At 36.3% G+C, this 16306-nt stretch overlaps 1 protein-coding gene across 1 annotated transcript in view; it reads right to left on the minus strand.

Annotated features, from left to right (window-relative positions):
- Positions 1 to 290: 290 nt before the first annotated feature.
- LOC129753545 (uncharacterized) overlaps positions 291 to 16306 on the minus strand; it is a 58140-nt gene continuing 42124 nt past the window's right edge. Inside the window, exons 8-9 of the mRNA XM_055749375.1 lie at positions 14193 to 14527; positions 291 to 2143 (exon numbers count right to left, since the gene is read on the minus strand). Of these exons, the coding sequence (XP_055605350.1) occupies positions 1268 to 2143; positions 14193 to 14527 (1211 nt within the window). The 3' untranslated portion in view covers positions 291 to 1267. The remainder of the gene's footprint in view (positions 2144 to 14192; positions 14528 to 16306) is intronic.

A 16306-nucleotide genomic window follows, 5' to 3' on the forward strand; every position in this document is an offset into this window, starting at 1 on the left:
TGCTTAAAAAGAATTAATATTTCGAAAAAAAAATAGGTATAAATTGCGCAATTTTTGCATCATACTGTTTAACGGTTCCATAATCATTTGGGACAAATTTGAAACTAAATCTAAATCACAAAATCTAAATCACAAATTGTTTTTTTTAAGAACGTAGGATCTCAACCGGCCATTTAGAGCAAAGATATAGTTGCTTTGCGTATTATCCAGCAGTTTCACACATCATCGAGAAATACTCCCGAAGCAATTAAGGGTTTGTGATATGGGTTATTGATGAAAACAATCACATCTATGAACAAGATCGATAATTGTCGATATATTTTCTTATATTTCAGGACTTGGGAAAATCGAAACAAAATGACGTTATTGCTTGAAGTAATGATAATCTAACGAAAAAATTAGCCATTTAACCAACTGAGATTGACACAAACGAAAAGAAGAATAAGTATCCTAAAACTTCGAATTATTACAACAATACTGAATTCGGTTTTTGGACGGGATGAAACGCTACTCTAGGGTTGTATTTATTGTACAAAAGTTGTTTCAGATTTGTTGGTATTCTATAGGTGAATATATTGATCGTTAGGGTGTTAAGTTAGAACCCACTAGCCTCTAGTTACCCTACTCGTAATAGTGTAATTGCCTTGACTGTTAATACTAATCATCGACTCTTTGTCCTGTTTATTTTTCGTCTGTTGTATTTCTTTTTATTCGGGATTTCACCTTTATATTGGAACTTTCAGCGCTTCCGTTCGTTTCCTCGCGTAAAGGAAGCGAAGGTAACAATTGTCGCTATCGTCTATTTAAAATATGAAAAATAGTTAATAACAACTTAACGATACGCTAAAGATTAAATGTTTCATCTGTGTGCAAAACGTGCGATAAAATCTCTTAGATTCTCACTAAACTTCTATAGTTTAATTGTAGTTCAATTGTTTTTGTAACAAATTAATCTCGCTATCTGCTAGCAGTGGTGGCTAGTCCCTAAGGTTTTCGTAATCGTTTGTCTGAAACTGAATGAAGTTTTCAACCTAGTTGAAATATTTGTTTTGTGAAGTTGCCTCTACTGAGTTTATTTGTAAGTTTTTATCCAAGGGATTTATCATTATTATTTTTTCTGTTTATAGTAGTGCGTTTAAAACGTTGGTTCTTGTTTAGCTCTCACTCTCTCGTCGCATTTTTTTTCTTATGGTTTCTTGTTCCATTCGATAATGATCACATTGGTGATACTGGTGAACATGCACACATCACATTTGAGTCTTAATTCTCAGAGACGATCTTTGTCCCGATCGAAACTCATTGCCTTGAAGACCGACCCGCGGTGCTTGCTGCTGCCCAAGTTCATGCTCGCTCCTCGTCGTAAGTTATGCTGATCTAAGCTGGAAGCCCTTGGCCGTCTCATCGACTCGAGCTCCGGCCCACTGCCATCGGTATCCGTATCGCTGCGCTTTCGTCTCCGCCTCAACAGTCCATCATTTTCTTCCAAATCGCTCGGGAAGTCTGTACTCACACTTTCCCGTCTTTGCAACTCCGCTGCCAACATTCGCACTTCCCAATCGTTGTGATTCATCTGCTCGTCTTCGTCATCGTCGTCGAAGTCGTCGTCGTCGAAATCGTCTTCACTGCTCCGATTGCCTCGATTAGCCACCAGCTTACCCGACTCGCTGGCGAATTCGTCATCTTCATCCTCCTCTTCCTCTCCTTGGCCTTCGGGTACTTGCTCTTCCTCCTCCTCTTCCGCTTCTTCCTCTTCCTCATCGTACACGTTATCGAGCTCGGATTGCGATTGTTCGGAGCTTGAGCTGTTATCGATGTTCAGTACCACACTGTCGGAGATTATGTTTCCGGTTACTTCGGAAATGACGATGTCACGATACGGGCTACGAACTCCACTTCCACCGGGTGAGGCTGTCACGCGCCTTGGAGGAATCGGAGGAGGAGCGCCGGTTGGGGTGGCTGCAGGTGGGGAATCCTTACGGTCGAAGCTATCCTGGTCAGTGCTTTCATCCCAGGTGGGTCGATTCCTCAAAGGTCTGTGGCGCGGTGAGCTACGAGGTTTTTTCGTTCGAGGCTTCGGTGTTCGAGGTCCATCCGAATCCGAGTACGGAGACGAGGCAAAGATTGTGTCCAAAGAATCGCCGCGCTATGAGGAGAAAGATAAGGATTCCGTTAATTTTGGGATTTCATGATTGATCAGAATTTCTTTTTATATATATATGGTACGTGATCTCATTTATAACCATCAGAATTATCTGGATTGGACAACGGTAAAATTTTAAATTCATGCTTTTAATCCTACGAGGTTTTGAATTAACTGTCCATTTTTTTTTCAATCCACCCTACCAATCATAATAAGATGTTAAGAAATTTGTTGTAAAAATTCATGTTCAATTTTTATTGTTTCATGGCTTCGTGTTGCGCAAATGTAATTTATTTTTCGAAAAAAATATGATGAATTTCACTGATTCGGTATTTGAGTCTTGTGACCTGAAATAAACAGCAAAATAAGGTTTAACTGAAGCCAAACGTTATGATTATTTGTTAGACGCTGTTTTTGAAATCTTGGAATAAAGTTCAAGATTAGAGACATAATTTATCATCAACCTTAAACGAATAATATTGATTAAAACAACATTAGCAAACAGCGTTCGGCACAAATGCGCTGATCCGCTATTCGCTTATAACAATAAAAGGTTTTAAACAACCTAAATAGCACTGGAACGATAAATCAAGGAAATTTTTAACCTAAATTTAAAAAAAAAATACAACATGGATACATAAAGCGATGTAACTACCATCTTCCACAATTTGTTTTTTGTTCGGCTTGCTAATTGTTCTAAAATTCGATTATTTTCTTCAAATTTCCATAAAATACTTTATTTCTGGTGGTCTCTTTGGGCCATTTGGTATCTTCCTCCACTCCATATGCTTAAAACTGTATTTGTTCCTCATTTCAGGATTTTCATAAAAATCGAATGGGAGGAACAATGTTTGAATTGAAAACAGCAATTTTAATGGATAAGAATTTGTTGAAATGAGTAATCAACGCAGGTTTCAGTGATGGAATAGAGTTATCGTTTATTCATTTTCGTCAGTCTAGTCCTTAAACTACAGACAATGACATTAGCGATAGCTATTGATCACTCTCACACTGAAGTTATATCCTCACTATTAATGTTTTCATTTCCGTGTGATATTCTGAGCTAACCACTCAGAATATGGTAACACTGCTGGGTTACCAAGAACCTAGTTTGAGTAATTTAGCTTCACGGTGTGATGATGCAAACATTTGTACCTTGTTTATCATCATCCTCTGATCCTCAGTGGAGATGTGTCGAAAAGATAGCTGACCGCTTCTTACGATGTCCCTGATGAAAGCATACTTGAGTGCTCTATCTCCTGTTCCCTGACCGCATTCACGAAGACGTTACCGAGGGTGAGACATGCGAAGATTCTCAGCATTATCAACTTACGAATTGAGGAGAGGTGTTGAAACTTACGGTTTGTTCGGATCCTCCAGAAGAACCGTTTCATGATCCAGATGGAAGATTAGCCCGTTTCGAAGCTGGATATTGAGAGTGTTACTCTCACTATGTGGAGCTACGCTGCAGATAGCACGCGTTAGCTAATCCAAGCATACAGTATGTTTTTTCTGTGGCATTGGAGGAGTTGTTTTGTGAGACGGTTAAATGCTAGCAACGCATCAGAGCCTCATTGGACTCATGCTGCTGAACGTTGCCTTCCGGCTTTTTGGACCACTCAAAGCGTTGAAGCAACAGGACAAAACTCCATGAAGCTGAAAGCCGAGAAAAATGTTCTCTTGCTTGGAGCTGCGCTGCGGTTAGCTTGCGCGAGCTTGTCTTCGATGTTTGGAAGCTGTTCCAAGTACTTCGAAGGAAGAGGTTCATGCGACGGTTAGTTGCCAGCGGTTTCAAACACTTCTTGATTTATACGACATTTTGCACAAGTGCTGTCGATCGAAGTCTGGCTAATTCTCGGGGCCACCGAGAAAAAAAAACTTTGTTAGCTACAAGAGGGTGCTTTTCAGGGTTACCAGAACACAACACTCAAGATATGTTGTACGATCGCATGCTGAGGTTATCAGCCACCAGAATCAACGAAAGATTCGCGTGTCTGGTGTCCGTCAGCGTATGGTGCATGACGAGAGCGACTTCAAGGGTAGCGAAAACGACTATGACGATAATGGCGTTCAACGATATGATCGGTTGTTTGCAGTCATTTCGAAGATCTAACATCAGTTCTGTGGTAAGCGCTCTAAGCAAATACCAGGCAAGCCCAGCTGATAGGCATTGTTCAGGCCTGAAGCCTGTTTTGCGATACCTTTGACGAATGACCGATATAGCGTTGGTATACCGCAGAAACGCGAACACGGATTTACATCGGGAATCTTACTTTGTGGTCAACGGAACGTCAGCAAACGGTCAGTCCGCCATTGACCGAAGCTGAGACTTGTGCCCTGTGCCATGCGATGAAGGAAGGTTTGTTGTTAACAAACTCGGTAAAATGGGTGAGGTTAGCACTTCTTTCACATTGATGGATGTTCTACATCCCTTGCATCCAGTATATTGAGAAGGCGCGGTCTTATTAGCGGATGAAGCATTTGGACGTGAATCTAAGCAATCGAAAGATTCCTTTTAATTCTACCACGGTAAATGAAAAGTTCATATACCGGTATTTCGATAGCAACTTACTACCTTCTTCAGTGAACGTTTTCACTGAAGAAGGTAGTAAGTTGCTATCGAAATACCGGTATATGAACTTTTCATTTACCGTGGTTGGATTAAAAGGAATCTTTCGATTGCTTTGATTCAGTTGAATTATTCAACCAAGTAGGCTCACAACACAACATTTGGACGTGAAGTATGCTTTCATCAGGGAGATCGTGAGAAGCTTCACTTAGGATCAGCCAGCTGATGCATACACAAAGGCGTTACCAAGGGCGAGGCATGCGAAGCAGTTCAGCATTTACAATTTACGAATTGAGCGGAGGTGTTGATATTTGGTTGGGATTCGACCAGACCGAACTGAACGCCATAAACTTGATTTCGAGAAAATCGAGTTCAAAGTTCACAGCCCTACCAATTGATACCATTTTATTAGATATCTCATTTAATCATTTTACAATAACATTTAGACTCTTATAAAGCCGTCGAGGCTATACTGGTCGATTTTTGATTACACAATCAGCCGAAAACTGCAGTTTAAAGCAATATGTTTGCACCCAGTTCACTCTGGTCGAACCAAAAAGTTTAAAAAATTGCCATGCGCTATCATTTAACTGGGCAATTTGTTCTAAACGTAGGAACCTACTAATAGGCGCTTTACGAGCAGCACGCAACGAGTATAGCTGAAGTTTAGAATTTTTTTTTTCGTTGAGCCAGAGGGAACCGAGCCATACAAATTTCGCTCTTTTGAAATCCGGAATATCTTTGATTGGTTGCGTTCGGTTGCGTTCTAAACGACAGTGAGCAATAAAATAAAGCATTTTTTATCGTTAAATGTTAAAAATTCTATCATCCCCTCGAGTAAATTGGAAAACAAAACTCGAGGGATTTGGTTCAGTCTGGCGGAGCGAAATTTTAACAAATGTTTACAATTCGAAATACAAATTTTTTAGCCACGGGAATGTTTTTAATCATTTAATTTATCAGATATTAGTTCGTGACGAGCCGAAGAACTGTTTTGAATCGAAAAAACTAACACACATAAGATTATTTCGCACAAAATCAGTTTTCATGACCGAAATAGACTTTTTGTCTTTACCTCTAAGGTGGCTCTCAGTTCACTTTGTCGCAACGCATTTTTGCCATTTCCACTGTCTGCAACATTGAAAGTTTCTAATAAAATCAGAAAAAATAAAAAAAAAAGTTCTGATTTTCATTGGACAGGTAGTTTATCATGTTTCGCATCCGCTGCAATAGATAACTCATTTTTTTCAAATTGGCGTTCAGTTCGGTCTGGTCGAATCTCGGCCATTTACGGTTTGGATAAGTTCCGGAAGATCGAGCATCCTACAGCAGAAGGAATCTGTTGTTCCTCCCGGGACGACCAAACACTTGTTTTGGTTCTGTCACTTTGCTACGTGCAATTCGCAATTGAGGCAATGGATTGATGATTAAAAATGACAATTGATGATGGTTAACTCGGTACAAATGTTTACATCATCACACTGTGAAACCTAACAACTCAATTTAGGTTCGTGGTAACTCACCAGTGCTGCCAGATATTCTGAGTGGTTCTTGTTGGAATGCTACATGTACATGTAGGGTGATAGGAAAGGGAGAAAGGAGCTGTCTTACAATCTATTTCATAACTCGAAAACTAATCAAGCAAATGGAACCAAATTTGGAATATAAAGGTGTTTTCTCATAACTCGACTTTCCAACTCACCAAGCAAGTGGAACCTAATTTGGTATGGGATGGAAATATGTATATGATTATTTGAAACCACTTTTTTTTTCGAGTAGTAGCATAGAATTGACGACATAGGAAGGGTGCACTAGGGCTTCCATACAATTATTGTCATAGCCCAAGTATTGATCTAACAGATGGACAAAATTTGACATGGGTAATTATTATGATATGGTTCTATGATTATTTGAGACACTACTCTACTTTCAGTGAGTAGGAACTTATCAACCATTAGGATTAAATATGATATGAGAGGGTTTTTGGATACGAAAAAATTGGTATGATTATTAGAGACCCCGACTTCATTCCAGCAGTTTTTTTTTCCATTAACCGCGAACATTTCAAGCAATGGAACTATATTTTATCAGATGGATGTTTTGCGTATGAATATTTTGAGACCCTCCCTTTTCAGGGTGAAGTCTGGAAGGAAGAGGCAGGTTTTATTCATATTTTATTTGATATAACTCGAAAATTCTTATCAAGCAAATGAAGCCAAAGGTGGCATTTTTTCAGATATTCGAAATATTTTCCTGCCCCGCATTGAAAGGGGGGAGGCGGGAAATTTAAATTTTTTAATTCTTGAAAATTAGTTCATGTTTATGTTGTAATTAGATTTAAAATAATGCTCAAATGATAATTTGAATTGTAATAACATATAGAAAATTTCAATTATTTTTGAAAGGTGTAGCCAAGCACACTTGGTCAGCTAGTTAAAAAATATAAAACTAAACGCGACTAAAAAGGACAAAAAATAACAAAAGAAATTATGGAGAACGACAAAAATAGCAAATATGACAAAAAATGAGCATTAGGCCGGAACCAATATCAAATTCTTCTTAACCCCCCCCCCTCCTTCGAAATTTCCAAAAAACCCGAAGGGAGAATAAATAAAGTTTGAAGTATTTTATGAAAATTTCGAAAAATTTATCAAATATCCGAAAGACTACAAGAGCAAAAAACAAACTGTGTAAGATGAGAATTTCATCACAATTTATATTCTTGGTTTTGTTGAATTTTCAAATAAAAAATTACTTGATTAATAGGTTTTGCGCAATGATATAGTATGCAATTTTGTTGCATACAAGCTTTTGTGCAGTTTGTTGCAATTTATAAGTTTTGTGCATCATTTTTAATTACCTAATTTTTACATATGAAAAAATGACCCACGAATGAAAAAAATTAAAACAAATATGAAAGTGTAACTTGAGAGAAGACACGAATGCCACAAGGATGGTAAAGTGTCATTAATAAAACCTTAAAAAAGTAACTTTAGAAAAGTGGTCCTTAGCCTAAAGGATGAGCTAAATTGTTTTTAATGAAACCTCTAGAAACAAAATATGAAATTTTGTTTCATCGGTGGTTCAAATTTTTGGATTTGTTTAAAAGTGTGGTAGATCAAAGTTATTTAATTTGAGCATAAAATGATTTCTTTTTAGGATAGCCTTCAATTTCTTAAAAAAAAAAACTAATTCTATTTTCAAATCAAACAAGCCCAATATTCTAAACTCTTCTGCAAATTCCAAGATTCAAACCTTTGGTGAAATGAATAAAATATTTCAAAAAAAAAAAAAAAAAAAAAACAGTAAGAGATAAAAAAAAATTGAATCAAATTTGCTTGATGCAATTTTGAACTAAATTTATGATTTTATTTTTGAAATTTTGAAATTGACAAGCAAATTTTCAAGCTTATGTCCTTCTGAATTTCTAAACAATTTTATGTTGATTAAAAAACTCATTCACAAGCTAAATCTTTTTCTGACTTTTAAATCTGAATTCTCAACCTGAATTAGAAAAGTGAACTTTGAATTTGTTTCCGAATTTCTATACGATTTCAAAAATGTACAACAAACACGATTTCCGAATCTTAATTCTAGATCAGAGCCCTCATTCATGAATCTATTCTTTAAGCTGTGTAGTGCTGGTTTAATCTTAATTCATTATTTCAATTATTTATTTTTAAACTGTTTCGTGAATCTGATTTAAAATGTGAATTTCGAATGATGAATCAGAATCTGGTTTTCAATTTTGGATCGCCATTTAAAGCTTTGAATGTTTAAATTTTGTGTTAGAATAAAGTTTAAGAACTTCGAATTTGAATATAAAGCCAAATTCTTTCATATTTGGAAAGTTATTATCAAAATATTGAAATGCATTTGATTTTCGAAAAACTTGATTGAAATTTGATATGAAAAGCAAAACCGAATTTGAAAAAGGATTTCAAAACAGCTTTTCATTCCTAATTTCTTATGATTATAGATAATCAGAAATACGAAAATATGTAGAAATACAATTTTGGTTATAGGAATATTTTTCTTTGTTTGTTGGCTTTTCAGTCTAATATAAATAAGAATGTAACAATATTGTTTACATTATGTCCGACGTTTCGGCCTTGAGTCTTGGCCTTCTTCAAAGGAAATCTATAATTTATTTTCGAAACATTTAAAATCTTTTCTACAAATTGTTTATCCTAAATGTTGTACTTACTATGTATCATACTGTACTGTACTAGGTGGTATCGTCTGTGCTTAAAAGCTTCTGGATGGGTTGACCTATGTGAAAATATACTGTGATTGTTTTCTGTGTTGACTTTGCTATAGGGTACGTTACCATTTTGATCGGTGATGAGAAAATTATTTTTAGAAAACTGCGTCCACTTAAAAATTAGATAATTTGCGGGAAACCTACTCTGCACTATTTTTAGTAATGGCTAACTTTTTGTTTACTTTGTGCATTGATGTATGTTTATGTGTGTGTGTGTGATGATTAGATAATATTTTCGTGTGTTTTTTTAACGTATAATATAAGTAATATAGGTACAAATATTCGTAGTGTGTCACTCCGTTGGTTGCAGCTACCCGGGGGATGTTGGTGTTGAAATGAGTTCTTGTTGTGACGGGTTTGTTTTGGATTGTTTCTTACTCCTGTTGGTACTCACCATGTGTATGATGTTGGTGTACATGGGAGTGAACTCTTCTACATCTGAGCGGTAATTTACCGCGCTCTTTGTTGCCTTGATGTGGAAGGTTTCAAGCGTGTTGAGGCGATTTGAGTGGTAAGAACGATCCAAAACCTTTGCCTTTCCTGTATCAAACCGGTGTCGATGTGTGACACAGTGCTTGATCATAGCTGTTGTGCTGTTGGCCAGAGCTTTTATTTCTTCGCTGGAATAGTTGTAGCCCGTTTTGAGCATTGTGTCTAATTTCGTTTGGCTCGATTTGTGTGCAGACATCCGCTTTTTTAACAGCTGTTTTGTTTGTCCTATGTATTGGCCGGGGCATGATGTGCATGGAATGCTGTAAATTATGTTGTGTTGATCCATGGTGCAGAGTGAATCTTTCACCTTAGTGAAGAAATTCTTTACAGTATTGTTCGATTTAGTGGCTATTTTCCAATTAGGGAAATCCATTTTTAGCAGCTTAGAAATTTGTTCGCTTAGAATTGGCACATATGGTATAGATATATATCCAGTAATTTCCTGTTTTATGAGATGTTCATCTGTATCCTTTTCCTTTTTACTTTGTTCTTGTGCTGCCACTCGTTGAAAGATCCTGTTTATTAGTGTTAATGGATAGTTGTTCAGCTTGAGTTGTTTTTGAATTATTTGTTTTGTTTGATCTTTATTCAGGTTCTTACTAAGGTTTATAACTCTATGGATGAAATTATATGCAACATTTATCTTCATTTTAAGGCTATGTAATGACAGATAATTTAAAATTCTGCCTGATGCGATGGGTTTGCTGTACCATTCTGTGGTTAGCTGTCCTTCCGTATTCCTTATGACGATCATATCGAGAAAAGGTAAACGCCGTTCGTTTTCCTCTTCCACAGTAAATTGTAAGTGGGAGTTGTATTGATTGAAGGCCCCTAATGTTTCGTGGATCTTGTCTTTTGGGAGAATCAAGAATAGGTCATCCACGTACTTTTTAAGGACTGGTATTTTGAAAGTCAGACTATTTCTGACTGTGTCGAGCAAAATGTTCAATACAATATCAGCCAAAATTGGTGATAATGGGCTCCCCATAGCTGTGCCAAATTTTTGTAAATACACCTGTCCAGCATACATAAAATAACTTGAATCTAGGCAGGTTTCTTTCGACGTTATTTCGCTGTTCACCAATATACCAAAACATCTGGTCATCAGCGGGATCATCAACAGTTGGGACAGCATAAAGGAACATACGAAGATTAATTTAGACCTCTTCCTTGAAGTTATAGAATTCTGCCTAGATTCAAGTTATTTTATGTATGCTGGACAGGTGTATTTACAAAAATTTGGCACAGCTATGGGGAGCCCATTATCACCAATTTTGGCTGATATTGTATTGAACATTTTGCTCGACACAGTCAGAAATAGTCTGACTTTCAAAATACCAGTCCTTAAAAAGTACGTGGATGACCTATTCTCGATTCTCCCAAAAGACAAGATCCACGAAACATTAGGGGCCTTCAATCAATACAACTCCCACTTACAATTTACTGTGGAAGAGGAAAACGAACGGCGTTTACCTTTTCTCGATATGATCGTCATAAGGAATACGGAAGGACAGCTAACCACAGAATGGTACAGCAAACCCATCGCATCAGGCAGAATTTTAAATTATCTGTCATTACATAGCCTTAAAATGAAGATAAATGTTGCATATAATTTCATCCATAGAGTTATAAACCTTAGTAAGAACCTGAATAAAGATCAAACAAAACAAATAATTCAAAAACAACTCAAGCTGAACAACTATCCATTAACACTAATAAACAGGATCTTTCAACGAGTGGCAGCACAAGAACAAAGTAAAAAGGAAAAGGATACAGATGAACATCTCATAAAACAGGAAATTACTGGATATATATCTATACCATATGTGCCAATTCTAAGCGAACAAATTTCTAAGCTGCTAAAAATGGATTTCCCTAATTGGAAAATAGCCACTAAATCGAACAATACTGTAAAGAATTTCTTCACTAAGGTGAAAGATTCACTCTGCACCATGGATCAACACAACATAATTTACAGCATTCCATGCACATCATGCCCCGGCCAATACATAGGACAAACAAAACAGCTGTTAAAAAAGCGGATGTCTGCACACAAATCGAGCCAAACGAAATTAGACACAATGCTCAAAACGGGCTACAACTATTCCAGCGAAGAAATAAAAGCTCTGGCCAACAGCACAACAGCTATGATCAAGCACTGTGTCACACATCGACACCGGTTTGATACAGGAAAGGCAAAGGTTTTGGATCGTTCTTACCACTCAAATCGCCTCAACACGCTTGAAACCTTCCACATCAAGGCAACAAAGAGCGCGGTAAATTACCGCTCAGATGTAGAAGAGTTCACTCCCATGTACACCAACATCATACACATGGTGAGTACCAACAGGAGTAAGAAACAATCCAAAACAAACCCGTCACAACAAGAACTCATTTCAACACCAACATCCCCCGGGTAGCTGCAACCAACGGAGTGACACACTACGAATATTTGTACCTATATTACTTATATTATACGTTAAAAAAACACACGAAAATATTATCTAATCATCACACACACACACATAAACATACATCAATGCACAAAGTAAACAAAAAGTTAGCCATTACTAAAAATAGTGCAGAGTAGGTTTCCCGCAAATTATCTAATTTTTAAGTGGACGCAGTTTTCTAAAAATAATTTTCTCATCACCGATCAAAATGGTAACGTACCCTATAGCAAAGTCAACACAGAAAACAATCACAGTATATTTTCACATAGGTCAACCCATCCAGAAGCTTTTAAGCACAGACGATACCACCTAGTACAGTACAGTATGATACATAGTAAGTACAACATTTAGGATAAACAATTTGTAGAAAAGATTTTAAATGTTTCGAAAATAAATTATAGATTTCCTTTGAAGAAGGCCAAGACTCAAGGCCGAAACGTCGGACATAATGTAAACAATATTGTTACATTCTTATTTATATTAGACTGAAAAGCCAACAAACAAAGAAAAGTTCAAATCCAGTCGTAAAATTACATTGAAAAGGTTATAGGAATATGAAACTAGAAGGTCCACAACGGGTTTAATTTAAAATTTAATATTCAGACCTGAATTTCTATGTTAAGGTTCCCAAATAGCCCGGTTTTAACCGGGTTGGCCCGGATATTTAATATAAAATTTGGGCAAAGTCCGGTCCGACTCGGTTGCCCCAGATTTCATTTGAAAGGCTCGGATTTTACCCGGGTTTGTGACTCATTCTTGAATCAAATTCTGTTATAATTTTTTTTTATTTATGCTTCTAAAATCTTTTCTGCAAGTTTAAAAAGATTATCATGAAAGGTTTTTTAAATTTTTTTTTCTAGATCTTTGATGAGCAATTCCTAGGTTTTAAACTAAAAAAAAACAAATTGTATTGTAATTTTTTTCATTTTTGCGTCCAAAATTTATGCAGCAAGTGTCAAAAAATTATCATGAAAAGTTTTTTTTTTCTAGATTTTTTATGAGTAATTCCTAGGTTTAAATCAAAATTGTCCGGTAAATTTGATCGACAATTTTGAAATCAAATACCCGGATCTTGCCAGGTTTTATATAAAACAGCTCGGATTTGTCCGGCCCGGACTCGGGCTAAAAAAATTTCTGACAACCTTATTCTATGAACAAGTGGGAAAATTTTGAAAAACTGTAGCAGAATTTTGAACTCGAAATGGGTTTTTGAGGTTTTTGTATAAGTTTTTAGTTCAGAGAGTTACTCTTGAATATCTTTGCTCTATTATCATAATTTGATTATGAATTTATAATTTTGGGTGTAGAGTAGAATACCTCGCTTGCTTTTTTGGACCCTCATGGGAGGGGTTTAATCCCCAAACCCCTTCCCCCCCCCCCCCCCGTTCCTATGGCCATGCTCTGGTTTTCAAAAGGTAGATTTTTCGCTTGGGCTTTTTGAGAGCGTCCATAAAAAAAAGTTAGGAGGCAAAATTTAAGATTTCATGAATTCATTGGAGGTCTCAGATTTTTTTCTCATTTGGATGCGCCTGAATAAAGTTACAAGCCGCCAAACATTCAATGGTATCAAATTGACCCTTTAGAGCGAATTAAGGCTAAATGAGGAGCACCAATTTAGTGGCCAGACTATCTCGCACGTTGGAAAACTAGCAAATTAGTTTGTGCTTACTGAATTCAAATTTCCAGCTTGCTACTTCAGCTTGACTTTGCTACTTTTCAAAATTTTAGAGTGTCGTAGATGCCACTTCCGTCATACATTAATCAAAGTCCCAAGTTTTTACTTTATTTCTATGCCTAAATCACATATAAGCTCAAGGGGCTCATCATGCCCTAATTGCCCTATTCTTTGTTTTTTTTTATATCTATTGCCATATTTTACCATAAAAATACATAAATAAAATAATTGAAGTGGAAAGACAGCCAAAAATAAATCACAGTACAAAAAAAATCAATAGTCCTCAAAAGTAAGTATTTTTAGAAGGTTCCTAAGAAACCTCGAATAATTATGAAGGATTTCACTTTGAAAAGTATCTCCTTCAAAATTGTTTGTAAGACGTGATGAAAATAGCATATTTAGATAAAACCGAGCTCATGTAACGCTGAGAAATAAACATTTCTGTTAGAACAAAAAATGTTTTAAACTCTTAAAGCTTTTGCAAACCTATTTTAAAAATTTTTCACGTTAAGTTAATTTTGAATCATTTACTGTTTCAACATAGACAATATAATGAAAAGCTTCGAGGGAGGGGTTAATTCAATCATTCAATCACTCACCATGAAGGGCAGCTCCTCGGACGAAGGCGATGTGCCACTGCCAGATGATCCCTGTTTTTGTCGCAGGCCATCCCCTGTAGGCGTGGGATCATCCCCTGGCTTGAGGTCCCCATCGTCGTACTGCTGCTGCTGCTGTGATTCGTTGGGTTGGTCCTGTTCCAGCTCTTGGATCCGGTTCTGGAGCTTCGATATGATATCGTCCCGCTTTTTCACCTCCAGCTCCATGTTGAAGAATTGATCCTGAAACTTGACCTGAATCTCTTTCATGTGCGTCTGGATGACCTGTTTGATGCCGAGCAGAACTTCCCCGAAAAATTCCTGCTCCTCCAGTGAACCTGCAGTGGTGGTTGTGTGCAAGACAAACAAAAAAAGCGAACCGGACGAAAGCCATTTTCGGAAAAATGGTTCGGGGTTGGATTCAAGGATGGGAATTTTCCAGGATAGTTTATGTTCCGTGGGTGGGTTTTTTTTTTCATTTACGAACAAACAGGAGTGGGTGAAAGCAGAAAAAAGAATGTAGAACAAGAAAAATCTCTGGTTAGTATTGTTGGCAATCGGTTTCCTAGGAACTCGTTGACCGATTGTGTCGATTGTCCTTCAGCTTTTGATTACCGGAGTCCGGAATTCGAACCGGGCAACGTGTTTATCGAAGGTTATATTCCACAAGAAAGGGAAAGATTTTACAAACGAGGGATTTTCACACTTTTGGTAGGAAAATTCATTTTCTATGTTACTGATGAAGAGTGCCAATCAACAAATCGTTCGAATTCAATTTTTCAAATGCAAAGCATTGATGTCGGTTAAAAGGGGCAGGGAGAAGGTGAAAAGGTCAAGCAGAACTTGTGCAAGGATATTCAGTTGGTGAGAGTTTTCATCTGATTCGTACCAGGGAATGATTGATGAACTATTTGTAAGCATACAAATACTGACTCGAAAAACAGATAAAACAGGGGAAAACCAAAAGTGTTTTGATATTAACGACTTTTTCGAATTCTTTACACCTAAGTTCACAAACTAACAGATACATCGAACACTGTTAACAAATGAATATAAATAATAAGATAATAAACTTGAGATAAGATAAAATTCAATCTAATCTACACAGTCATCAATGTTAATAGCTATTCTAAAAACTTGAAACACACTCGTAAATTTAAGGAAAAATGACTAATAGTTGACATCAATTGGCAAGTAGAGCAGAGTATGTTAATTTTATAAACAAAATTTACAGTTTTTACAGTTTTTTTTAAGTTTAATTATTACAGAAATTCTTTGAAATTCTCAAGACAGTGTAGAAAACACACATTTTTTTCTCATGTCAATCTCGTATAAAGTACTAAAAAACCTCATCGAAAATTTACAAGTAGGTATGTTAAAGTTTGTAAAATCTGACACCATTTTTATCAGTCCAAATTGTCCACCCTTGTAAGCCAATTGTGGACAGTTGACCACTACAAGCTTTGTGTGGAAAATGTAAATTAAAAATTTTACACTTTTCAGAACTTTTTCGGTTGTTTTTACATCCCAGTGTTTTTACTCCCTGTAAATTTTGGAGACGTTTCATTCAGTCCTGTTTAAGCGCAACGAATTTGAACTTTGTATGGGGAAACAAATTTTACTCAAAATATATCATAAAAATACTGAAAATTAAAGAAATATAATACTTCGATTGTTCGATATTTGTTGGTTCTTGTACTTCATTTGATCAAACATTGAACCTAACTTGTGCTAAAGAATTCACTAATTGCTAATAATTTTTTTGCCAAAATTTATTTTTCGATTTTTTGCATCTCTGGCCTAATTTTTAAACCTGTAATGTATGAAAAAAAAGACAATGAAAAAATAGAAAAAAGATTCCAGTAAGTTTGTTTGTTTATGGATCCTCTGTTGAAACAATCGACGAAATTGTATAAAGTTCAAGCGAGGGACACTGTTCATTTCAACTACTTTTACTGATTATAACTGATGATTTAACTTTCTCCAGGGAATTCTTCATTTCTACTCATATTAAGGCTATGATCATTTAGTATCCGGGCAGTTACAAACGTGTGTATTTTAAAAACTATTCATTTGATCGAAAAACTTTCTATGGAGGAAATGAAGGTGTTAATATG

The sequence above is a fragment of the Uranotaenia lowii genome, chromosome 3, assembly GCF_029784155.1.
Source record: "Uranotaenia lowii strain MFRU-FL chromosome 3, ASM2978415v1, whole genome shotgun sequence".
Taxonomy (NCBI): domain Eukaryota; kingdom Metazoa; phylum Arthropoda; class Insecta; order Diptera; family Culicidae; genus Uranotaenia; species Uranotaenia lowii.